General features: G+C 40.5%; 1 protein-coding gene across 1 annotated transcript; it reads left to right on the top strand.

Annotated features, from left to right (window-relative positions):
* Positions 1–22,335: 22,335 nt before the first annotated feature.
* LOC309572420 (prolactin-like) lies at positions 22,336–25,946 on the top strand (the record flags this gene model as incomplete). Its single annotated transcript, XM_082280679.1, has 5 exons — positions 22,336–22,366; positions 22,454–22,605; positions 22,795–22,902; positions 23,935–24,114; positions 25,752–25,946. The coding sequence occupies 5 exons, from the start codon at positions 22,336–22,338 to the stop codon at positions 25,944–25,946; spliced, it is 666 nt and encodes a 221-aa protein (XP_082136805.1).
* Positions 25,947–26,558: the final 612 nt, after the last annotated feature.

The raw sequence follows: 26,558 nt of genomic DNA, 5'->3' as shown, positions 1-26,558 counted from the left end.
AGCATTCAAATTTTTTTTCAATATTTCTCTTGTCACAGAAGAGCTGATAAAGAGAATAATTTTTGGTTAATATGGCTCGACATTAAGAATGCAGCAAAACATTGTTCAAGAAAAACTGTATCACGATTCTTGTAGAAAATAATTTGATGTAACTGAGATTTGAGCACTCTAGGGAATTAAGATCTTATTTGCAACCATCAATCTCAAATAGACAGTCTAGGAAACATGGCCCAATAGAACCAAAGAAATTAGAAAGAAATGAAGGATTGAATTCTAGAGAAAACTTCTCAGTCTTCTACAGGACAACAGAGGAAAGAAAGGTAGATAGGTATATTCATTTCACCTAACCTGAAACATTTGCAATACAAGTGCTTCCATCTGAGCTTAGCACACTAAACTCCCTTCAGATGAAGGAGGCACTTCTATGTTTTGAGTCATCTGACCCACTTTAGATGTTGGCTTCAGGGTGAGATGATAATAGCACAGAAGACCCAATTCCTCTCTATAAAGGAAGTCTACATGACCAGCTGTGCTGGTTTTGGCTGGGGTAGAATGAATTGTCTTCACAGTGGCTAGTAAGTGGCTGTGTTTTGGATTTGTGCTGAACACAGGGTTGATAATACAGAGATGTTTCTGTTCTTGCTGAGCAGGGCTTACACAGAGCCAAGGCCATTCTGCTTTCTTACTGACACCCTGGGGAGGAGACTGGGGGTGCCTGGGAGGTTGGGAGGAGCCACAGCCTGGACAGGTGACCCAAAATGACCAAAGGGAGATTCCAGACCATGTGCCATCATGCTCAGTATATACGGTGGGGGAAAGGAGGAGGAAGCAGGGACTTTTGGACTGATGGGAGTTTATCTTCCCCCTTAACTATTACATGTGATGGGGCCCTGGTCTCCTGGAGATGACTGAACCCCTGCCTGCCCATGGGAAGCAGTGAATTAATCCCTTGGGGTTTTTTGCTTATGTGCAGCTTTTGCTTTTCCTATTCTTTATCTCAACCCACGAGTTTCTAGATTTTACCCTTCCAGTTCTCTCCCCAGTCCTGCTGGTGGGGAAGTGAGCAAGCAGCTGTGTGGGGCTTGGCTACTGGCTGGGGTTAAACCATGACACCAGCTCAGACCTGGATGTGTACCAATCCCTAATCAGGCAGAGCAAGTTTTTACAGCATAAAGCAAGTTATAAAATGGATCCAAGTTCTACCTCCACCTTTGCCTTATGCAATGAGACATCTGTACTTGCCAGAGATGTATGGCTCTCAAAGACTGAGTCATTTTAAAGGTCTTAACTGGAGCTGTTATCAACCACACTGCATTATCTTAAGAAATGTTGTCTCCTTAAACTGAGGTGAACAAGAAGTATATACTACTAAGTCCAGTTTCCAAGTATCAACTTTGGCTTTCTCTCTGGAGTTCAAGTAAAAAGTGATAGTTCAAAAAGATATTGTCGGAAAACTTACTCAGTTCAGTTTTGCCCCATGATCTGGGCAGTCAACTTCTGCAGCCCAATTACCTTGGTGAAATCATTCTCTCTTTCTTACCATAAAATTTCCCAAGTTTTCCAGGCAAACTAAAGGATTAGAGTCCTTGAAGCTCTAGAGAAGATAAAGCAAAACTAGATTTCTCTTACTTGACACTGATGAATCTCCAAGAGCTCAACTTTTCCAAAGAAGTCCACTTAGAAATAAATAAGAAATTGTAGCTGGTGAAGGGTGTGTCAGAGATGAAATGGTAGCAGAGGAGGTGAGAAAATTGAATGTTGAGTACCCTCAAGATTCACACCACATTTTAAAGAAAGGCCATTTGGACACCTCCCTTTCCTCCAACCCAGCCTGCTGAAGCCTCAGCCAGAGCCTACAGCTTTTTTTAGTCCCAGATGGTGAATCACTGATGAGCCTTTTGGGCCATAGACCAACAGGGAGGTTGTGCACTCTGCTGCTGACAGGGAAGGTTTGCTAAAGCTTCTTTTAATGTGATTTATAAACAACCTCCCACAAACTGTTTGCTTTTTTGGAGGCTACACAGCATATGTTCACCTTGGAAGGAGGTTGCTGCTGCAGAGAGAGCAACTTCTCCAACAGTCCTTCAGGCTTACACCCACTAGCCCCTGCTTTTTGCCATTCTCCGTGATCCTTTCCCCCACACCAGCTATTTTTATTCTAGTGAAAATATCAGCTGTGAACTAACTAAACCTATTTTCAGATCTTCTTCCCCTTAGAAATGGTAACAAATACTGTACCCAAACACTTACAATTCATGCTATGAAGGGCTCTCAGCTGCAATGGTAAAATGTCCCAAATGACAAATCACACGTCAGCTGAATTCATGTCGTAATTTGTAATATGCTCTTCGAATTTTTTCTTTATGGTGTATTTACTTTGACTGTTTTGTCCTCTTGCAGCTGCCTTTTCTTTCCGTACTTGTGCTCATTTCAGTCATTTTGTGTTATATGGGGGTTTTTTATTTCTTTCCCAATATAACCCAAATGGAGATGAAGGAAGAGAGTGGTTGAAGAAAAGAAACAGTGAAGTGGTACAGAAAAGGAAAAGTGAAGTGATAAGCTTTTGGCTTATGGTTAACCATGAGCCTAGTTTTGTTCTGCTGCCCTGATGCAAGGGAGGGCTCATAGATTTGGAGGTTGGTTTTTTTTTTTCAACTGGCTTCAGCAAAAGCAAAGCAGAATTTAGTATGTGTTTCTCCATTATGCTGGTGAATATGATCAGTACACCTTCTTTACAGTTCCCTCCTATTAAAAAAAAAATACTGTATAATCAACAGGGATTTTGTGGCTTTGTTTTCCAGACTTTTATTAGCATGAGAGACTACAGCCAGTGCAGCAGTAGCATAATTACTCTCATTCAGAAAGGAAAAATGCAATTCCTTGGAATTTAATTGGCTACGCTGAATTAATGACCTTCCTGGTCCTAATCAGAAACAAGGAGAAATAAAAGCAAGAATTATCCATTTCCTGCAAAATCTCTCCAAATTATGTCAATGCAGCCATTAATTGCTGAAGCCATTTTATGACTGGACGCACAATAAAACAATCTAGCATTTTAGAAACTTTACTAACTCTCTCTGCATGTTTATATCATAGCATCAGAAGTTCCTGCAAAAAAGTTCATCAACTAGTGTGGAACATGCTCACAGGTGAGAGAAACCATAACAACCTAAGTCACTAAATGGGAATTTTTAGCCTCTAGACATAATAACCTTGTTTATTGTAGGCTTAGGATTTAGAAATTATGGGTTGGGGTTTTTTAAGTAGAGATTGACAAGAAACAAAATGGAATGAGATCTTTGCAGATGTCTCTTAACCTGCATGGCTTGGGTGGCACAGAGCCTTTTTGAAAGAGGATTTTTTTTGGCATCAGACTGGGCTGGCCAGTGAAGGAGAAGACAAAAGCCCAGTACTAAAGATCTTTGTTGTCAGTCTTAGGGTTCTCTTTCCAGCACAGAGGGATATGTGATCTTCCTTGACCATTTCTTCCAAACTTGCCTCTGACTTGTTGCTTATTTGTCCTTATCCTGAGGATATTTCGTCTCCAGCTCTTGACTAAGAGGCGCAAGTGTTTTTGCTACTTCTTTAGCTCTAATTTTCTTTCAACTTTGTCAGTCTCTTTCCTCTCCATTCAGTACAATTGTGTTTTCTTTTACAGAAAATCTGTATTTCCATATCTCAAGTTTATCTCAGTGCTAATTTTCCTTACAGAAGAATGTATTCCTCTCTTCAATCTCTCTCTAGTCTGTCTCTTCCTGCCAAGAAATACCCAGTCTCAGCATTCATATTAGAATCATCCAAACTTTTCATCATGTCCTTGCTTACTCCCTAGTCTCTGGTCTCCTTCCCTATGCTGGTGGGCAAAACAATCTCTTTCTCAGTGAATGGCTAGGCTGCTTTAGCCAAAACTGTTAAAATAATTTGCTGAGAGGCTATAATCTCAGGATGCAGAATTTCAAACAAAACAGACTTTAACTTGGTCATAAAAATTGGTTAAAATGGTCTTTCATAATTGGACAGGTTTTGTGCTACAGGCCCCAGGTATACTGACAAGTCAGTTCCATAAGATTACTGAAGCAAAGTAATCTATTGAAAGTGATATACTGCACTAGATACACTTATTCCAATTTATAAAACACCAAGTTTCATGGCCAATATTAATTTTCTTTTGCTGCACTACATGGTTTTATTTCATGCTTCATTAACAAGTGTAGGTGTTCTTGACACTAACTCAGCTCTTTCTAATTAGGTCTCATGCATTCATGCTCTTCCTCCTACAGAACAAAACAGGGGGACAAGGTGTTTTTAAGAAAAAAGGGACATCACTTATTACTCATAGGCCCAAGAACTTTTAGGTTCTATTTACAAACTATTCCCAGCTTGGCAATTTCCTTAAGATGGAGGTAGTCAGCCTGCAACCAACCAACCAACCCAACCAACCCAGCATGTCCAGCGCTGTCGTGGTTACAGGAGAAAGAGTACCAATATGGGAGATGTCTTCTACATCCATCTACATTATTCCTGGTGAACTGTTAATGGTGGGCCGTTTGCAACAGCTGCCCATTGCACTCAGGCTACCAGTTGTGTGTTGCGTGAGATAAGGAAAAAGAGGCAACCCTGCAAGGCAGGGTAATGTTTCTTTTTCTTCACACCAATGACTCAGTCTTGATAATTCCCTCCAGGGAAGCAGCAGCACAGTCTCACCCATCCTGAGGGTGTCGTCTCTGCTAATGGCCATCATGAACTCAATGGCATCAGCAGAAAAGAGGGCTGCAACGACCATCAAGGACTCCAAAAGTATCCTATGTCTCACAGGACTACATCATCCCATTGTGAAACTCCCTGCCCGGGGCAAGGCATGGAACATTCCTGCCTGGACTTGAGAATGTATCATCTGAGGGTTTGGGGACTGGGACCACCACCACCACTGGACATCCAGAGGAGGACATGAACTTCCACAGGAGGACCAGATCTTCCACAGGACCACCGCTTTTGACAAGACTGCAACCACCACTTTAACAAGACTGCAAACACTGCTTAATCGGACTGTGACCACCACCCTGATCAACAGGGGCCAGGATGTACTCTGACTTTGTGGGTTCAAGTCAGTTTTTCTGTACTGTTGCTTTTATTGCAATCTTTCTATTAAATTGTAATTTCTGACTCAATATCTCTCGCAAAGTATTTGTGTGGGGTTAATTTCTCCTGCTGGTTTGCTTTCAAACCAGCACAAGTACTCACATACCTCCTTCTTCCAGAGCTTCCTTGAATGCTCCCCAACAGCTGTCCCAGAGTAAACACCTCATTCTGAGGTGGCACTGGGTCACTGTCTCTCCTGAAGCTTGGCTTCTCCATATCTTGTCCATCTCCTGTTGTGGCATGGGGTCCCCAGGAAGGCACAGCTGAACCATCCCATGGCCCTGACCTGCCCAAACCAGTAGACTGGGGAAGGCTGGGAAGGAACTCTGGGATTATTTTGTACCTGATAGGCCACTACTGTCTGCCTCTTTCATCAGGGTCAGCCTCATGGCAGCAGCTAGGGTTCATCTGCACACACCCACAGGGGATCCAGGAGCAGGGAATGCTGCACAGAACAGCTGTAGATTGTCCTGTAGAAGGTGACTCTTAGTGCTATGGTCTAGTTGACAAGGTGGTGATCAGTCGAAGGCTGGAGTCAGTGATCTGGGAGGCCTTTTCCAGCCTAAATGAACCTGTATGTCAAGGAGCTGGAGGCAGACCATAGGGCAGGGACTGTGGTATCTGGCCCTTGCCAGCCATTAAAGAAAGCTTTGTGGCCTGCTTGCCTAGAAAGGTTTAAACTAGAAAATAAAAGTGGCTCTCATGCATCAACAGTGTGTTGTTTTTATGGACAAGGATAAAGTTCATGGTAGCAATTCCCAAAAGCTGAACTGTTTTATCAATTGTAGAGCATGTAGTAGACTGTAATCCTCCATGCATGTCAGTGTACCTCCTGTTAACCTCACTTACACCTGTCCTGACTGTCGATAGTAATTCAGCTAAATAAGAGGCCTGTTTGTACCATTTTATACTGCCAGAAAAATGTGCTGTTGTTAGAAGAAAATGGCGAACTGAAGTATTCTGAGAGGAAAAAATATCCCCATATCAGCAAGCACCTAAGTAAGTACAGTGTACAACACCGAACTAGTATAATAAATCCGTGAGAAAATGTCTTCTCTAACACAAGAGTGCCAAGTCACATCCAAGTTCAATTCTTGCAATGATAGTGCATTTAATTACAGCGTTAGCAGTATCGTCATACTGCTGGAAGATGCAATTTAGCTGAGTTAATTTTGCAAAAGTACAGATGCAATAGCATTTAAAGCACTTACGTTCAAAATAGGTGAGATACCTAGACGAGAAAGTAGGGATGAATTGTAATTCTCCTTTCAGAGATGAGGACTGAGACACCGAGAGAAGAACCGCTCTCCCTGTTTTTCTCTTCATCTCCTTGACACCAAGGTCGCACAGAATTATGGCAGTGAGCAGAATTGAGCTCGGCTACTTCAGAGTGCCAAGCCCAGGCTTCATGCCCTACCTAAAGAAGCTTTTGCAAATCAACGCAACAACAAAATTAGACATTTTGACATACCTTATTATACTTAATTAGATAGAATTGTGTCTCCTTAATTGCCTTTATTATATGCTGATTATATGCTGATGACAGGCATTGTGTTTTAAATTCTTAACAAGAAAGGATTTTAAGCTCAGCTTTCAAACGATCTTTATTGCCTTTGGCTGTATGTAAAAAGTATGGAAAGCTCCTTCAAGGAACTTTAAATTCATACAGCTTACCAGCGCTCTATGAAGGAAGCATTTGAAGGAGTGCACTGTGGTCCTGGACTCATTTTTTTTACCTTGCTGCTTTTGGATCTTTTCCTGAGCTGTGATTCTTCATTTTTTCACAGAGCTGATCCCAGCTGGTATCTAGATGGAAACTTCTGGGCCATTGACAAAAGAAAAATAAAACCCAATAATGCTCTTGCAGTTATTTTTACACTACAGCAGGGAGGTTGAGGAAGCTAAGGAAGTGACAGATGTCAAGCTATAAAGTGGTCTCATATCTTGATTCCACAAAGCAGTTAGGCACACTCTGAGATTCAACTTTCTTCCAAGCAGCAGAAGATTGCATTTAGGTACATGCAAAAGAAATGCACTATAATAAGCCATCCATATATTGCAACCATCTGGGATGCATATAAAGTGTATCACCACAAAAACCCCCTTTTGCTGTACGAATCTATTTAATGGATCCAGTTTTATGTGTCCAATAATTAAACAGCAGTTGTGCATGTTCAGCCATCAGGTGAATTATTTTGGCCAGAATTATGAATGACAAAAGTTAAAACAACTATCATGCCCTTTTCCCTTAAACTATAAAATCTCCTGGAAACAGTCTCTTTTCAAAGTACTGTTTTGTTCTAAAAGTTTGTCTCTAGAGAATGAAGTTTGCCGCCCTCCCGTGTTGTTATCTAAAGGATTGCACTGCCATCTTGTGGCAAGAAAAGCCATTTAAAATGGCGTACTGATTGTGGCTGAGGCGGAAATTAAGCAAAAAGCCTAAAAAATTTAAACGTAGGAAATGAACCAAGGAATAAATATCCTATGATAAAGGTTTTATAAAAAATGGGTAGAAGATAATAATTTTCTTCACTCTTCATCACATTTCCTCCAAGGGTTTCCCAAGTGGTTAGAGATGGTGTCTTCTTGGCAAGAGTTTCTTCCATTGAGTTGTGACTTCAAACCCATCAAATAAAGGTCATCAATACTTCAAACAGTGGAAACACACAAACTTCTTGACAATATCGGCAGCTTGAGTTACCATCATCTAAACAGATTGTCCCAGCTTCACATCTTCAGGGTGCTTTTGGCATCCACCGCACTCTCAGAAAGCCTGCCTACTTTCAGAGACCCATGAGCACACAACATATGTGTCCAGCGCTTGATACCTGTCCTTCACATCAGCACAAAAACTCCACAGCATCCTTTTCTGTGTGATGATCCTGACACCATCTTGTCTTCACACCTTGACCCCATCCTTTCCACATCTTTCTTTCTCAGACAGATGCAGATACATGCAATGGTTTCACAGAATCACAGAACATGCTGAGTTGAAAAGGACCCACAAGGATCATTGAGTCCAACTCCTGTCCCTGCACAGGACACCCCAAGAGTCACACTGTGTCTCTGACAGCATTGTCCAAATTCTGGAACTGTCAGACTGGGTGCTGTGACCACCTCCCTGGGGAGCCTGTTCCAGTGCCCAACCACCCTCTGATACCAGATAACAAAATGGAAAAAAAGGAAGAAGAAAAGAAGCAGAGGTAGAAAATGTGCAAAATGTGCAAATTAAATGTAACATTGCAGGACTAGAGTAATGTGGATTGGGAGAGAGGATAAAATTGCAGATACCTTACAACAGTTATAACCATCTACTTGGGGGACATAGTATATATCATGGAATAGAAGTACACTGGTATTAATGAAAGCCTTGAGTACATGAGAATTTAAAGATCAGCAATCCACAAAACCTGTTCAAGACAAAAGAGTTCTAGAAAGAAAAAAGAAAGAAAAAAAAGGAGTAAAACTGAATTTTTTTGAAAAAACAGGTGCATAAACAAAGTAATAACAAAGTTGAATCTCTCCTGAGAAGCTTTCTTTCACTGTACATTTTGTCATAACCAATGCTTGTCTAAAGAATCATGCTTTTATATCCAGTGGGTCCAACAGAAATCAAAGACAATGAGTAAAGCTCCAGTCATTCAATATTTATGTATATCCCTAATACTTTGCGTGATTCAAGGAGACAGCTATCAGACCAAAGTAAATAAAACTGAATGTCTCAATGGAAATACAACTTATTTGAGGAGAAAAAAAAAAAAACCTCTGCTCTGAATTTTCAGGAGGTTTTGTCCAAATTAAAAAAAAAAATAACCTGTCTCTTTTTTTTTTTTTTTAAGAGGAAGAAGGAGAGAAAAGGGGAAATGAAGTTCATGCTCTTCAGTACCAATCCTGGCAAAGAAAAAAGATGCAACATTATTTTTTAAAAAGTGTTTTCCTGTTCAGGAGATTGGGATTTTTTTTTTCTTTACTCTGAGTTACATTGTACTTTTGCCAATCCTCTGTTAACTATCTACTTGTATTTATAGGCAGGAGGCATAAATTTGCAGTGAAGCAAGTCCTGGAGCCATGACCCTTTTCCCATCAACCATTTTGCTTTAACTGCTGTAGCTAGGTCTGAATCTCAATTTCTCCTTCGCCTTTCTGTCTTTAAAAATCTATTATCAGTAACACGCTAGACACGTAGGTCAATATCTGAAGAGCCCTCACCAGGACCTCTGAATTCACGTCTGAATAAAAAGCAGTATGCTGACATTTAGCTCCTTGATTGCAAACACAAGTGTTGCCTGTGACCACAGTGCAGAGTTAGATATCAAAACACTCTTTCTTTTGCCATTTGGCTGAAAGGAAACAAGACCCTTGAACTGTTTAAGAATTTTTTTTCTCTAGAAACATTTCACACAATTTGCAGCTTGTAATAACAATGTCTACAAAAGCTTTAATGTGTTTCTTGTTATTTTCCCTACTGCATACACTGCTGGAAAAGCTGCCCCCCAAAACCTAACATTTTCCAGTAAATGACAAATGATGTAATTGAGAAGGGAAGAAAATGTGGACTTTGGTGAAGTTTTTAGGAAGCTCCAAAATGTCTTTTTCAGTTATGGCCTTATGGCTGTAAATATGATCTTATATATTTTTTTAATAATTGAATAAATGCTAAACTCCTCTAGCAATGGAAATGTTTGTTAAGAAGTAATTCTTCCCCTTCTTACCTTTTACATTTCTGTGTAAGAAAAGGGAATATATATACACATTAAATCAAAACATCTCAAAGTATCATGGAGCCTTGGCATGTTTGCATTCAAATGAGGAAGCACTGAATGGCTTTTTGCTTTGGCCAGATGAATATTTGGTTGTGTAGAAGTCATACTGACTGATCCTTTCCTTTGCCCCTGGAAACTACCACTTTTATTTGAGTTTGATTTATTCCTCCCAGAAGGAATGAAAAATGAATCTGCTTTTAGCTGTGGAATTCCATGTAATTTCAGCTACCTTTTCACTTGTTGCTAAAATGTTACGCAACTTTTAATCAAAGCAGGTGGCCTACTGACTTCAGCAAGCCAAAGCAAACATTATCTGTCCATCCCTAGTAATTCTGCCACCCCCAGTGACCCACTCTGCTCATAAGTGAGCCAACCCTGCACTTTTCTTCTGCATTAATAGTGCTCTTCTCTCCAGCTTGGTCAACAAATATCCTCATAAATTGACCGAATGGCCTCATCTTTCCCCTTTGGGTTTCCATTGTATTGTGTCAGTTCCATCTGCTTCCCAGAGACCCAGCTGAGGGTATCTGTACTCCTGTTCTGTGTCAGGGTATCCTTGTAGCTGACAATGCCGCGAGGCAGACAGTCACACAGTTCCTCAAGGCTGCTTATACTTTTCTATCTCCCCTTCCCTACTACAGTTTTCTGCAACTCTTTATTCTTGTTCCTCTTGATGCTGTGTTTCATCAGCTTCAGTGTTACTGTATTCATTATGTTGCTCAATACTAGTTCCTGGTTGACCAGAGACACTATGCCATCACCTCCAGACTTGACATCCTGATCATTGATCCTCCTTAAGGTCTCCAAACTGAGTGTAAAATGCTGTGCCATCACTCTTTGACTCAAGGGCTGACTAGGGCATGGGTAAAGGTGGTTGTAAAGGATCACTGCTAAAGATTAGCTGCTAGCTTATACCCAAGAAGCCTTGCTCTGCTTCTGCTGTCCAGCACCCAGCTCTCAGTTTGCTGGTCTCCTCAATTTTCTCTCTTCAGAAATGTTTTGGAGTAGTCATCTGCAGGAGAAAGAAAGAAACTCTAATCCACAAGGCAAATTATCAAGTTTTCCTGTCAGAGTTGGAAGATGCACTGCTGTTAAGCAAATACAGCCTCATGGAGGTTGGTGGTGCTATGTCAAATTGCAGGGATAAAAACTGGACAGTAAAGGCAACACATACCATGTGCAATAGTTAAGAAACAAGTTGGCTGATGGAAAAAAAATCTAATTACAAAATAGCACTACTAATATACCATCTTTGGATTATTGCTTATGATTGACTTGAGTTTAGTGGCCTTTGGTAGCCTTTAGTTCATACCAACTTCATTTCATCATGAACTGACAAATACCACAAATTGCAACAAAAACAGTGAGGCCAATATCCAATGACAAAATATGACTGAAAATTAATTAAGTATAAAATCAAAATTCCCTATTGCCTAACTAGAGGCTACTTCTGCAGGTCAGAATTAAGGTAAATTTATAGAATAATGGATTAAAACCTGTGCTGTGACTTTCTTCCCTTCAAGACAGTATAAACTCTGGTCAAGATCATCCTTATTTAACCTTGCATTATGAAGTGACTCATTCAATGTCTCCTAATCTTGAAAATCTACCACATGATAAGGACACCAGACAAAAATTAGTTCCACACGTGCTCATGCTTGAAGCACACTTTTAATGATTTGAAGTGTATGAGTCAAATATTTGCTAATGGGCAAAGACAAAATATTAACTTGTTAAACAATAGACTGAGCTTCTCAGACAATATTTATACATTACCTAAAAATAATTGAAGAGAACATTTTCAAAGACCCTGATTTGAGCTCCCACTGACTTTTCCATCTCTTTGCTGTTTTCTTTTTTTGTCCCTTTGAAAAATCGTCTGATAAATGTCAGACTACTTACTCCAAAGCAGTTCTCTCCCATTAAATGATGTACAATGCACATTACAGAGAAAATAAAAAAACAACCTATTCACTATCACTACAGACTTTAAAAATCCTCATTCTAGTTTATATCCTTTGTCACATCACTGGTATTATTAATAGTCTTTATTTCAAATTAAGAATTTGTTTAAAATCTTGCCTGGAGTTAGTTTTGCGTTAGCACTGGATGTGAACAAGAATCCCAAGTACAATGGAAAATCTCAACTGTGAGTGTTTCATTTCAGCTTCCATCTTCTAAAATATCAGAGGTGGTTCTGCAGGACTTCCTTGCTACTGTTAGTCCCTCACACCACCCTACTGGGCCTGGATTCTCCACAGCTGCAGAAGGTCTTATCTGGATATAGCTCTTAAGATTTCCGGCTTCCGCTCCAAAAGATACTCAGGAGTAACTTTAAGTAATCCTGCAGCTGTCAGACTTATCAGTCCAACCAGCATATATTCATAGCCACACATATATTTTCATACTCTGCAGAGCCGATGTCTTTATATTCATTTTCTTTGACAGTATTTCCTTCCTAAAGACATACTCTGCCACTGACAAAGAAACAGACAACCATGCCATTTTAATTACATTATTTCAGGCTTATATTGCTATTCAAGCAATATAACATCATACTTAGTGACTTGTATATTTACATACATTTACACGATAGACTTGACAGTGGGAGACAGAGAGGAAAATATTACTGTCACGTTAGGAGAGAAGAATGAGGAAATAGTTATAGTTCAAAATCTATACACCTTAAAAAACCCACCAGAACTGTTCTTGCTAAGCCTTAGTTTGTAGTATGATGATTAATGGCCCCAAATAAATAAGAAAGATGGTGTGACAACATACTTCCCTATAAAAACATCACAGTCTTTGGTTCAGTAATTCTAAATCAAATACATTCTTGGCAATTAAGTTTCACTGTCAACATATTCTGTCTGTAGTTTAAAGAAATGAGCATTTGCTAATGAGTCTGCCTGTGACGGTTCCTTCAGCGTTCACATGTTCCACTACAAAGTCTAGGACAATTTTTCACTGATAGAAATTGTCATTTCCTAAAGATCATTGATAGCTGGTGACACACAATTATAATTTTTTTCTTAATGCCAGGTACAGTTTTCCATTTGACCATGTGGTGGTTCATTCATTTTTGTACAAACATTAACTAAAACATCTGCGCACCTAAGAACAACTGAAAAGTCCAATAACACATCCATCAGATAACACCGAGAAAAGCCCACTGTTAGATTTTCTTATCTTTTTATTTCCTACAGATTTTTTTCAACTGACATTCAAAAAAAAAAAAAAAAAACCACCAAACCCCCACATTATTAACAGTCTACTTGTCAAGTAAATGGGAAACTTAAATCAGAAGGGATGGGAACATGAAGCTTTCTCTAGCCTATGTCAGAGGTGAAGAAAGGTTTGCTCATTCTTCTCACATGTTGAGTGACAGACCAGTCTGGGTAGTGAGCTTGAAATGATGAACATTTTTGGCCACCTGGGGTCTTCCTCCTTTCACCAGGTTTTCTAGCCTCAAACTTGCTTCCCTTCATATTTGTCCCATTCTTTCCAAGCTTCACATTTTAATTGGTGATTGCAGGGAAAAGCAATTAGATACATTTTTGCAGGAATGGCTGTTAGTTCCTTCCAGCTGGGCTTATGTTTTTTGTAACACTGTTTACTTTTTCTGTCTCAGATTTTCTCTTAGCACAAGCCAATTTTTTTCCAGACATTTTCTTCTAATTTTTTTTCATTTTTTCAATACTATAGACTTTACCTTTTTGGATTCACCAACAAGAAAAGAGCTGACTGTTACTTGGATATGTCTTAGGGCTACTGAACAGCCAGTCACCTACACCTTAGACAGATTTATGAACCCCTGAGAAAGGGATGCAGCTGAATGGGGCAGTTCGATCTCATGCCACACCGCAAGACTGGTTAGGTTTGGAATCTTAAAACATCATGTATTTAACCAGAAACACAAACCTTTTTGCTCCATAGCGGGCCTTTCCATGGTCCCTTTGCTCATGTTTTTTCTTCTATTCCATCTTGTGGTCAGGGAGATCCGACAGGAGCCAGGGAGAGCAGAAGTCTCTGTAACAGCATTGCACTTGGTTGTGGTCTGCTTGAAGCTTCAATTTTCCTTTCTTCTGACAGGTTCTACTCTGCCTACTTGCAGCTGTAACAACCCATCCCTGGCAGTAGTTACATACTAAGAGGTGATAGGGTGTCTGTATATAAATCAGGAACATCAGCAGGCATTTTCAGAAACATTTTCAGGGTAAGAACTTTTCCCATCACTTCTGATTTAAACTGTGCCATTCAAATAGCACTGTCTCCTGCCAGGACTGAGCACACTTGTATGCACAGAGCCACAGCACCCATGGTGCATGAGGACCAGCAGATGAGGGCCAGTGCACAAGAACGAGCAGTGCTTGGCCTCCAGCTCCCCTTGCTCCTGGACTTGGCTGGAGCAAGAAGGGCTGCTCCCAAGAGCTGTGGAGATCTTGGCAAGTGACACACTTGTCCCTGCAGCGCAGTCCAGAAAAACCCCGCAGTCACACAGGTCCTACGGTTCCAGGATGGAGTGTAGTAAAGATGATTACTCCTCTCAGAAAGACAAGATGAGGAGAGCACACTGGAAGGGTCTTATACTCCTGGCTGGTTATGCCTGGTTCAGGGTAGGAGGAGTTTTATTTCTCTGCACTTCTTTCACACAAAGGTCAGTTAGAACAAGTACACAGGGGAAAGTAAATTTTAATTTGCATGCCTGCTTCTCCCTTTTGAAAGGATACTCTGGCCATCCATTTTAAATAACTCCTGTCCTGGGAACAATAAGGATTATTAGGAAATGCTGGAATGAAGCCTTAATTTACATTACAGTAATTTGTTATTTAATTATTTCCTTTCACAAAGTTAGATGTCAACATATGAGCATGATAATTATATATATATATACACATTACTCATTCCAGCTACTTTTATTAGAAGTATGTCATATTTCATCCTTGTCAACTACAACACACAACAGGACCAGTGGGTTCTTAACATTTGGTAGTAAGTTTATTTTCCCAAGGAGTTTGAGAGAGACATGTGAAAGACAGACACACATTCCATGTGACAGTAAACAAATTTAGAGACAGCAGCCTCTATAAATAATCTATGTTCATCATCTTACGTAAGAAAGTGGAAGGTTAGGCACTTATTCCAATCTATTAAATGGTTTGCAGCAGTTTAGTAAGAAAACCTGCAGGCTTTCTCGCTATTGCTATGCTGTCACATGGCTGCAGTCAGGAGACGACACAAGAATAAAGTCCATAAGCATGTGAATATAAATGGTAGTACAAGTCAGTGATTTGGAAAGACACACACACACAAAAAAAACCCTCTAGGCAACAAGAAGGAACAATTTTTCTTTTCTGATTCTGGATAATTTATCACTTTATACAATATTTATTGTAATATAAATGTCAAAAGCACATGCACTAGTATTTTCTCAGCATGGAGCACCTACTCTGTCCAGAGAAGGATTCCTGAGGTTAGAGCACAGGAACTGAAAGGCATGGGGGTTATTGCTAGCCAGGAGAACTCCTTGCACCATCTTGGAAGAGTGACTTTTCCTTTCAGTGTTTCTTTCATCTGTAAATGATCGAAACACACTTCCTAACCTGTAAGTGGGATAGCGCATACTGTTAGTACTTTCTAGGAGTATGAGATCTGGTTTGCTGCTCCCCACAACCCCTGAGTACTGCTGGTGGGGTGAGCAGGGACTAGAAAAGTCTTTAAGTTAAAAGGGAACAGAATTTGTTGCACAGAAGCCATGTACAGGTCAACTGTAAACTGTAAGCTCAGATAGGTATTTTTTATTCTTGTGCAAATTCACCCTATTATGGTCAATTTGTAACCTTAGGAAAAGAAAACACTCTGTATACATGCAATATAACCTTCTTGCTATTAGCCACAAACTTTCTAAGCAACCCCACCCCCACTCAACATCCTTCATCCCGGAGATGATGCAACTCTAAACTACCAGGGGATAAAAGATCTTGGCCATGACACTTAATTCAGAGTATGCATAATCTTGTCTGCATTGCTTCTGCTGCCATGCTGTGCTCTGAAACCCTGAAAGAAGAATTTGCAGATTCAGAGAGGATGTGTACTGGTCCCATGTAGAGCAGTTTGGGAAGCCCAGGTAGAGGACAGCAGGACCTGAATTTGTCCTTCCAAGCTTCAGGTGCGTTCTGTCAAGCTTCAGGCCTGACCAGTGAGAAAGCAAATAGAATGGGGCAAAAAGTCTGGTGCAAGGAAGGGAATGAAGATTAGGTATTGATGAGGCAAACAGGATAACTAGAAGCTAAGTCTGAGGAAAAAGACTACTAAAAGACGTAGGAAAAAGTATGCAACAGGTTGAATAGATATCTCAAAACAAGAAGGCATGGGAGATCTGGAGAAAATATCCATATAATAGGAATATTTGGTGAAGGGAATACTTACCATGTGTCGATGTCTCAGTACTGGAGACAAGACTGACAGTTTTGTCTAACTACAGTACAGCCCCTTTACAGCTTGAGATGGAACAAAATGTTCCCAGATCTCACTTAGTGCCACCTTAGTGTCAGCAAATATCTTTACCCTTTCCCCAAAGATGAATAATAACTTACTACTGCTATCAACTTCTTACCTTAAAAGAAAAATGCCTGAAAACAGACCTCAGGGTTCCAAGCAGAGCTGGGTGAAACTACCTATTTTTCCCCTGTGGTTGTGGTGAGGGAAGTATCTTCAGAAGAACAGAGCTGGGACCTAAACAAAAGACTTTTATATCTGAGTTCATTAAAGATATTACTTACATATGAAGCTTTTCGTAATCTGATGTGAGGCTCTTTCTCAAGTACTATTCATATCCTTTGAATGGCAAATTGACTATCCAAATGAGTACATAATTTCACTGTGCCTCTTCAATTTTCTACAAAATGGGCATGATAGCATCCCTCCACCTCGGGAATATGCTGGGATAATAAATTAATTAATGTGCATGAACAGACATATATTCAAGAGCACTAGAGAGATGCCAAAAGGAAAATGATTATGTATTCAGAATGGGCTGGAACAGTGGGTAGTAAATAAGGCATGAGAGCACACAGTGAACAACAGGAGAAAACCACAATTCAATAGCCACTCATTCAGTTGAATACGCCAAAGCAGAATCCATGAGAAAAAACACCATTCAGTCATGTCATTAAAAGTATTAGCTTTTATGCACAAAGAGGGCAAAGCAAGATTCCATAGCATAGTTAGTATTTCCAACTTCAGCAAGGAGCAATTTATAATAACAAATGCCTTGATAATATCTGAGAATATGAAAAGAATGTAGCAGAAATTACAAAATATTTTTTTAATGGAGGACCTATATATTTATGTCATTTTTCTTGTGAGTCCTGCTATGAAAAAAACAAAACTTGAGATATTGCCAACTACTCTATGCTGTAAAATATTATTATATCAATGGGGAAGGCATATCTTGGCAACACCTGACACTAGCCAGATATTTAATGAACTACAGTTAGGTTATGTTCATACTACACTCATGAAAACTTGGACCTTTGGTACCTCTAACAAGATTCTGTTCTACAGTGATGACTTCAGTATGGTGGCAGATGGGAAGTTACAATTTAAATGAAGCATAATTTCAAATCTGTGGATAGTCCTAGTGTCTTCTTCCCTACTTCACTAAATGCTCTAAATAATTTGATTTCCTAAACAGAGGACATAGCATGTATTCTTTCCAGATGAATACTACAGAATTAACCCTGGAGTTAATTCAGTTCATATTCAACTGCAAATGTTATCAATAATATAGACTCAGGACCCAAACCTCATCTTTGTGACATCAGTGAATCAAAAGTAAATTCACCAAAGTTAGTGGAGCTACACCAGCATGATGGCCTAACCCAGTGTTTATTGAAGTCAGCCAAAGCCAATTAGAGATTTGAGTGGGCACGGGGACATTGCCTTGAAATTGCCACCTGTGTGTGACAGAGATTTCCTTAAAATTCTCAGAACTGAGGTAATGACTTTGCCTGAAATTTATCTCCAGGCAATTTCTGATCATGAGCTAAAGAAAGTGCTTTTGCTTGATGCACTTACAAATATTAAATACATAATTTCATTTTTCTCTACAAAAATATTGTTACTACTGATCCTGTTGGCGCAGCAATGACACACTTCATATCAGGGAAAATATAGCTAAGCTTGAAATACTTAGTATTATTACAGCACATCAAAGGCACGATATTGACTGTCCTATATGGACACTGTAAGAAGTAGAAAGGATGATGATGCACCTTTATAGCTAGGGTGCAGCTTCTTTTGAGAAGACTGGTTTCCTTTGTAGTGATTTAGAGGAAAATGAAGTTCCATTGTAGGATTTCCCAAAATCTGCAGCTGGTAAAATATGACACCTCACCCCTCTCAGTAATGTTAAGATAGTAAGAACATCTGTAAATATTCAAATAGTAGGATTCAACCACGCCTTTCTCTTTTTAAAAACTACTTTTATATTTTAGAAATATTTTGCATTTGTAAGTAAGGTCATTCTTCAATGGAATTGAACATCCCAGAATGCAGAACTGATTTTCTCCTGAAGTTTTATTGTCTAAATAGCATTAAATATTTTAATTAAAGATTCTACCATTCATGCTCAAATCCAGTTTGTTTCTCCAGGCTACATTCAAGACCAATTGCAGAACTGAAATATACAAAATCTTATATAAAATATATAATGCAAATCTGAAGTAATTATATTTAACAAACAAAAATTTGTGTAGAAAAGGACCTAAAATTTCAAGTTAAAATTTCATACTGTGTATTACCCTTTCAAGTTTCAGTGAAGATCAGTTTTCACAGAACCTATTTTTCCCTGTGATTGGATCTGTCCTTCCAAATCAATATTAAGTAAATCTTCTATCAGATAGAACCAAATTCACACATATAAGCAAGTCCACTGAAGCCAACAGAGATGAGAACAGAAATGTTCTCCTCTTAAAAAATAAACTGAAACAATATAAAAAAAAATCACTTCATAAATAAAACATTAAGACATTGATTTTCCCACTTGACTTGTATGATGCTTAGTAGGTGAAAATCATTGATTTACAGCAATATCTGTTTAGCATGGCAGTATTTGGCTCAGGCACTCCACACAGACCACAATCTGTCCTTACACAATTGATTCTACCTCTTTAGCAGGATGTAAAATACTACATAATAATAACAATAATGAAGGGTTTCAGAATTTAAAGTACCTGAATTTGTAACTGGCTCTATATCTTCAGTTTTACTTAATCTTTATGTGCATACAGGTCTTGCCTAAAATAGCACAGAAGTTCATTCTCATGAGTAGTCAGCACACCAGCTAAGGAATTAATCTTCTCCAGAGGGTTGGAATAGAGCAGATGTTTCAAAGCCATGTTTCTCTCTACTTGTGTGCTACAATCACAGTCACAAATAGTAGACATCTCTGTAGCCCCAAAGACAAAAATGAAGCTTCTGTAAGAGGCTGTCCAGCAGAGAAGTAGAAAAAGAAGCAGCACACCTGCTCCATTTGATGTGTCAAGCACATGTTCCATCGGCTCCTGGACTACATCTGCAAGCAGAAAATGAGATTTCTCTGCCCTAGCTCAGTCTATACTCATAACCCTGAGCTCACCTGACAATCAAAAGGCAAAACTATGTGCCACCAGAGATTAGTGAATTAGTAGATGGAAGCAACTTCTCAGTGAGTGAAGCTATTTAATGAGATGGAGGAAGGGGAAGGATTTTGCCCAGAGTGACAACTGGAGTCAAGAACCAGTTCCTTTAAGACAGGGGGACTAAAGAATGTTTATACTGTGAAGAGTGAGAGGAAGGAGAAGAAGAAGATATAAAGGGAAGAAATATACAGCCCAGAGCAAGATGAGGTTTGCAAACAATTCATTTTTAAAAAACAGATAGTTGGTCAAGCAGACAGTTTTTCAGATTCACTCTGAAAAAGCTCATGTTGCTCAGAAACGTTGTTTCCATTTTTCCAGATATATCAATAGATCTAATGAAAAATACTGTGTGTTTTTACTGACCTTGTATTGTCTATGTCTTTGGATTCTCAAGATTGCAGCAATCCAGAGCAACACAAATAAAGACAAAATCGACAAGTTTAGTGATTGCTATATGAAAGCAGGAATTGGACAGCTGTTTCCACAGAGAAGAGAGAGAAGAGCAGAGAAGTAAGAAGAGAAAAGTCAAACACGTCTATATGAAGTGATTCTGTTTACAGAACTCAGGAAAAAAAACACAGATCTGAGATCCAGCCTTCAGAAAGTGGTTGACTCCTTTAAGAGGGTAGCCAACTCTTTTTTCATTTCCCTTTTAAGTTCCAGGTTACATAATTTTCATCCTGTTTTATTCAAGAGCTCGTGTTATAAACTTTCAGAGCAGAAGTGTGTGACGTGTCCCTTCTTGAGCTGTAAAATGTGCCTGCTGTTGTGTTATAGGTAAAGGTCAAATCGACAGTGGACAGTATTTGGTTGAAACAAACTTTTTCATTCCAGCTTTTATTCCTTTGTGATGTAAATTTAAGAGTGATTCTTGAATACATAATGAACTCCAGTTGATCTTGCACTATAAATCTTTGGCAGGCTGGAAGAGGCAGAGTTGCTGTTCAAGTAATTTACATTTTCCACAGTTAAAGTTCATTGCTTCTTCAAAACTTAAAAATTTAATATTTTAAGGAACCTTTTTAAGATTTGCATATATCAGGATTTCTCAAAGATACATGAAAAATAAGAGAAAATGGCTATCGGCCAATAAAAATAAGTCATTGATCTATGTGCTTCCCATGTGCAGACAACCAATGGTTCTCAGATCCTGTCATATGCATGACTGCTTCTTTTTTGATAATTATTAGAATTAATACTAATATTCCAAACCTTCAGGTGGACCACAAGCCATTAAGTATTTCATCAGCTACCAAAGAGCTCGGAGCTATTGCCAAGGCTGGCTGTATGGTCCTCACTAAGAACTGGCTCAGCAGCACTAAATGCTGAAATTAACTGCACTGTTTATTCATTAGAGACACTGCAGAGGTAAGAAAATGAGAAACTGCTGGATAGTGTTGATCATTAGGCACATCTTAAAAAACTTTTTAAAATTAATTTTATAAATTCTAAAAAATAAGGGGTTAAAAGTATCTTATAGACCCATTGCGCTATCAACCTTTCAAAACGTGAATCCTTTGGAAATGACTCTTGACTTCAGGCAGAAGCAGTGGCAGACAATTACTTTTAAGATCTGGCTAGAGAAGTAGCTACCTCTACTTGTTTTCTACCATTTTTTTTAGTATCCACACAGAGTATAGGTGAGAGAGTTCCATTTCACCTTGGTCAGGAACTAGTCAAACTCATGTCTTCTACCTCCAGAATGAGTCTAGTCACCCAGCTGCCCTTAAAACGTGGGGAGAGGGATGATCTTCATCATTCTGGCAGAGGTATATTCCTTCCATTTTCCATAAATGAAATCAGGATTCAGAGGCTAGAAAACAGATACATAACTCCAGCATAATGGTGGTGTATCCTCATTTCTAAGCAGACTTCTCCCTTGGCAGTGAAAAACCCCAGTAAGAAGGGCAGAGTCAACTAATTTTCCTTATGACCAGCATCTCAAATTTTGTTATGTGTCCTGAGCGTTGCTCAGGATCTCATGCCCCAAAATAGAGAATACCAACCATGTCCATAGGACTTGCACCCCTTTAGGGATCCTGATCTAAGTCCTTTGCTGTGCTACTGCCTGAACATTTAGCCACCAACCATCCTCAGGTACATTTGCACCACCAAACATGCAGTCACTAGCTATTACATCTTCAGCAGTCTTACCTCGGATCACCTGCAATGGAGCAGGAAAAGCAGCTTTGATATCAACAGTGTGATTTGAAGAGATGGCTAAGAGATGAATGCCATCAGACCAGGCTTCTCTCCCACCCCTCATTTTGCCCATTGCTGTCCTTTTATAAACCCCGTCACCACGGACACGAGCTGTTCCTTTGCCTCGTCTCCTTTCTCCCACCGTTACCCCCTTCGGCGGCCGTGGGCGCTCTGGGACGGACCTGACTACGCCACTTCAGTGCGTGGAGCCGCCCCCCGCTCTGCCCACGGGAGGGCTGTGACGGGCGGGCGGCTGTGGCGGTCGGTAGCAGCCCCACCACTCAGCCCGGGAGACCCATTTGTGTCGGGTCCGGTGGGTTGCCGAGGGCAGTCGGTCCCGTCGGTGCGAGGGATGCTCCCGTCCGCCCACCAAGCCGTGAGCCCCGCTCCGGGCGGGCTGGCTCACGGTGGCCGCGGGCTGCGCACGTCAGGGGAGAGACCCGTCATGACCGGGAGATCACAGCATATATAGGAGATGCGGGGGTATCGCCGGCCGATCGCAGCCGCTGCGCGCCGGGCACGGGCTCCGCAGCGCCATGGCCACGGCCATGGCCCTCGCCCGGGCGGCGGGGCGAGCAGGTGAGGGCGGCGGGCGGGCGGCGGGGCCGGGCCGGGCGGGGGCACACCCCGACACTCCGCGCCCCGACGCCGCCGCCCTCTCCGCAGGTGCGGCTGCGGCGCTGGTGCTGCTGTGGCTGCTGCTCTGCGCTCCGGGGGACGCCGGCTGCCACCCCCTGACCGTGGCCGATCTCTTCGACCGGGTGATCCGGCACTCGGGCAGGATCCACAGCCTCTCCACGGCGCTCTACGCCGAGCTGGTGAGTGCCGGGCTGGCCCCGCCGCCGCGGAGCGCGGCTGCACCGCCCTGGGAGCGGGGCTGCACCGCCCTGGGAGCGGGGCTGCACCGCCCTGGGAGAGGCTGCCGACGGGCGGGGTAGGGAAAAAGCGGCGGGATGGAGGGTGGTGGTGGTGCTCTCGGTGTACGTTTAGGTGTTCTTCCTCCGTAGGAAAAGCACTTTCCTCCCCGTGACAACGAGCTGGGAAGGCCCGCTCGGAAGTGCCACACGTCGGGGATGCTGACCCCCAATGGCAAAGAATACGCCCAAAAAATCCCGGTAAGGGGCAACGGCGGCGACGGCGGGCAGAGACAGGGAAGAAAGTGGTACCGTGAGGCCTGGGGGGTTGGAAGCGGACTCCGTGGGTCACACCGACTTCTTTCTCCTCCCCGTGGAGAAAGGGGAAAATACCTCCCGTCCCGTCAGAGCCCCGAAATGTCTCATTCATTATGCTGTGATGGTCCCCCACTCCAGTCGGGCTGGAGATAGGCAGAGATGTTTTTATGCTTCTGGAGCTTCACCAACAACCTGGATGGAAGAAGCTGCTAAGTTTTGACCCCAAACCGGTGCACATCACAGAGGTATTGCATATGAATCATAAATTAGTTGAATTTTAAATCTCTATGTTGTTACCTATTCTCGGATCGTATACACTAGTTATAATAAGGATATTGCAGTAGTACTTCATCAGAATGACTGACAGACATCCTTTGATTTTGTTGTGGCAAACTCTGTGGAACAGAAACTTAGAAACCTTTGTGGCAGAGAAGTTAAGCTAATCAGGATCACTGCAAAGTACAAAAAGCAATCAGGAGAAAGAAATAAGTCATTATCTCTGAATCGGTAGTTAGGTAAGGGGAAAAGAACAGCAAATTGATTTGCATCACAGTTGTGATGGCAAAGAGAAAAAAATCATTATTAGTTCAGAGAAGAGTAGGAAGTGTTTGTTCATACAGAGAAAAAGCAAGTTGTGAAGTTGGGGATACACCAAAGGGAGAAACTTTTGCCTCTAGGAGACAGACAAAGACAAATGTTAACATTTTGTTGTTTGGTTGTGATGGAGTGAGGAGCTTGCCCCAAGACATCCTTCTAGAAGGCCACCTGGAAGGGCAATGGGAGATGAGGCCCTGCTTGTATTAGCTGAAAACATGACAAATACAACTTTTGGGTGTTACAGAGACAGAGTGGTGTTTAAGTGCTGAATTGCAGATGTAAGTCTTAATCCCACTGAGGTTTCACAATGAGACTAAGAGTAGTCATATGATCTGCTGCAAAGTAACAGAGACATTCTCCCTTGTTCTAATTTATAAGAGAGAAGAACTAACTCACCTGATACTGAAACTCTTGCAAGCCTGGAAAGAACCACTTTCCCACTTTAACCAGCATATTGAGCACCATCAAGAGCTACCTGATGACAGCCTTAGCAAAGCTAAGCAAATCAGCAATATGGTACATGAGCTGCAGACTGGAGTTGAGAAAGTAACAGAAAAGGCAAGATTTTTTGATGTAGCTTTTATTTATACCAGTTATGTGGCATGAGTGACTTTGGGGAGGGGGCAATGTCTGCTCCCACTTGGGCTTGGAGGCTCTTATTCAGCAAAATGCAGGACTTTGTTACAGATACAGTCATCTTTCTGTCAAAGGATGTGACTTAGTTTATAGATTGCCAGATATGTAGATGGCATTATAGGAGTCCTAATCTGTGAGGCAGTATTTTAAAATGAATAGAGCCTTTTGTAGCTTCATGTATGATCCGGTAATGACCTGAGTTTTCTAGGCCAGTAGAAAAGATGTGGGTAGACCATGATAAATGCTTAATAATTGTGTTAAGTTTTATTTGGATTTATGTTCTAATTAAGTCAAGTATCACTGCCGTCTGATGCAAAGAGCTCCTTCCTAAGGCGATAATTTTATGCTGGGATAAGTTCTACAAGACAACAGTGGCATTGCTTAAGTCTGATGTCAGTCACAAAACAATTTCAAAACTCTGTTCTGAATTATGACAGATCATATATAAATCATTGGATAACATTCTTTGTTATTTCCATTTCTCTCTTCTCATTACTAGCTAGAAGTCCTGACTGTTGCAATTTTTGTGCATTTATATCTAAAATTAACTGTTGTTTTGGCTGAACAAATGAAATCTGTGGGCCTATTCTCTAAAATGGCCACACTGCCAAGGTGTCTGTTTCAATAAAAAAAGTGATTAATAAACTAGTATCTTACACTAGTAGATCAGCTTTCAGCTTCATGAACACAGGTGGGAAATACAAGTTTTAAAATGGTAAGCAGCTCATCACTAGAATAGGCTAAACTGTACCCTGCTCTAAAATGCAGCCTTGGTTTGGGTGACTCAGCGCTACACACAGAAACTCCATCATCCAAATGCAGCCGTGGTTTTGGGTTAAAATGGCCCTAAAGTTCAGAAAGAAGTGTTCAACCTCAAAGCTTGACTTTTGCTTCAAGCAAATTCTAAACTAGATACACCCTTTTGGTATATTTATCTGCTTTATTTTTTCTAACACCTTTGAAGGTATTACTAAGAGGGATCTCTCTGAAGTATTGACCTCCCTGTACTATGGATATACCACAGGGTAGAAATACGATTACAAAAATTAATGCATTTCATATTTTGCTTCTGTGTTTTTCTGTTAAGACAGAAAAATTCTAAACTTGCTTTTGTTGTGAAGCACCTACTCCAACAGGTGATCACAATCGGCAGAATTCACCAGGTTAAATAAACAGCACTGGTGGATGTCATGTTAGAAGCTTCCCTTCACAAAAAGCATTAAAATAAATGGCTAAAAAGTCTCAAGACTGATTTGCTATAATACTTCAAGAGGAAATAAAGATTTCCAAACAGGGGTTCCTCAAACTCAGATGGAGCATTCATTACTAGTGTATCAAATCATTTCAGTCTAGTCTAAAAATTGCAGAGATACCATAAGGATAAAAAGACAATGTTATTCTATGTAAGGACCTTTAAATATATATTCAATTAGTATGTGAAAGACCTGGAGTAGTACAGCCCAACATAGTGACACCTCCCTTGACTTCTGCAATAGTATTTTTAAGATTTCTTGTATGCATAGTTACAAGCTGTACTTCTTTTCCTATTTTCAATACAGATGCAGTCAATGGGCATCATCAGCAATTCATTAAATGGAATGGCATCATCTGAAGGCACTGCTTTATCAATTAGTAATAAAGCAAACATGATGAGTGACTCTGACTTCATTCACTGTTTTAGGAGAGATTCCAATAAAGTACAAAGCTACTTAAAAATTCTCAAATGTAGGATTATGCCAGAAAATAGTTGCTAAATTGTAATCCCTTGACAAGTAGTCTTCAGCATGTTGCTTATAAAGATTAAATAAAATAGAACTTCTAAATTATCACTTTTAGAGTAATTTTAATAGGGAATTGGTTTTGAAATCCTTTGGCAGCTACCTGACACAGTTGACCAATGCAGATGAAATACTAAATAAAGCATCATGTGTGTATATTGGTTAATGCACCAATAAAAAGGAGTACTATAGCATTAGATAAATAAATGTTCTTGCACATTATACTGTGACAGACTATATTATGGCTGATTCACACATGTTAGATATATACACAGAATTACAGAATGGCTTGGGTTGAAAGGGACCTTAATGATCCCGGAGTTCCAACCCCCATTCCACCACTGGCAGGGATGTCATCCACTAGATCACTGTTGGTCAGGGCCCCACCCAAGCTGTCCTTGAAGACTTCCAGTGATGGGCCATCCACAACTTCTCTGGGCAATGTATTCCAGTGCCTCACCACTCTCTTCAATAAAGAACTTCTTCCTAACATCTAATCTAAATCTCTCCTATTTTAGTTTAAAACCATTCCCCCTTATCCTGTGACTCTCTACCCATCTACAAAGCTGCTCTCCCTCTTTTTTATGA

The sequence above is a fragment of the Coloeus monedula genome, assembly GCF_965178545.1.
Source record: "Coloeus monedula genome assembly, chromosome: 4".
NCBI classification, from domain to species: Eukaryota; Metazoa; Chordata; class Aves; order Passeriformes; family Corvidae; genus Coloeus; species Coloeus monedula.
This window is presented reverse-complemented; position numbering and strand designations above follow the sequence as displayed.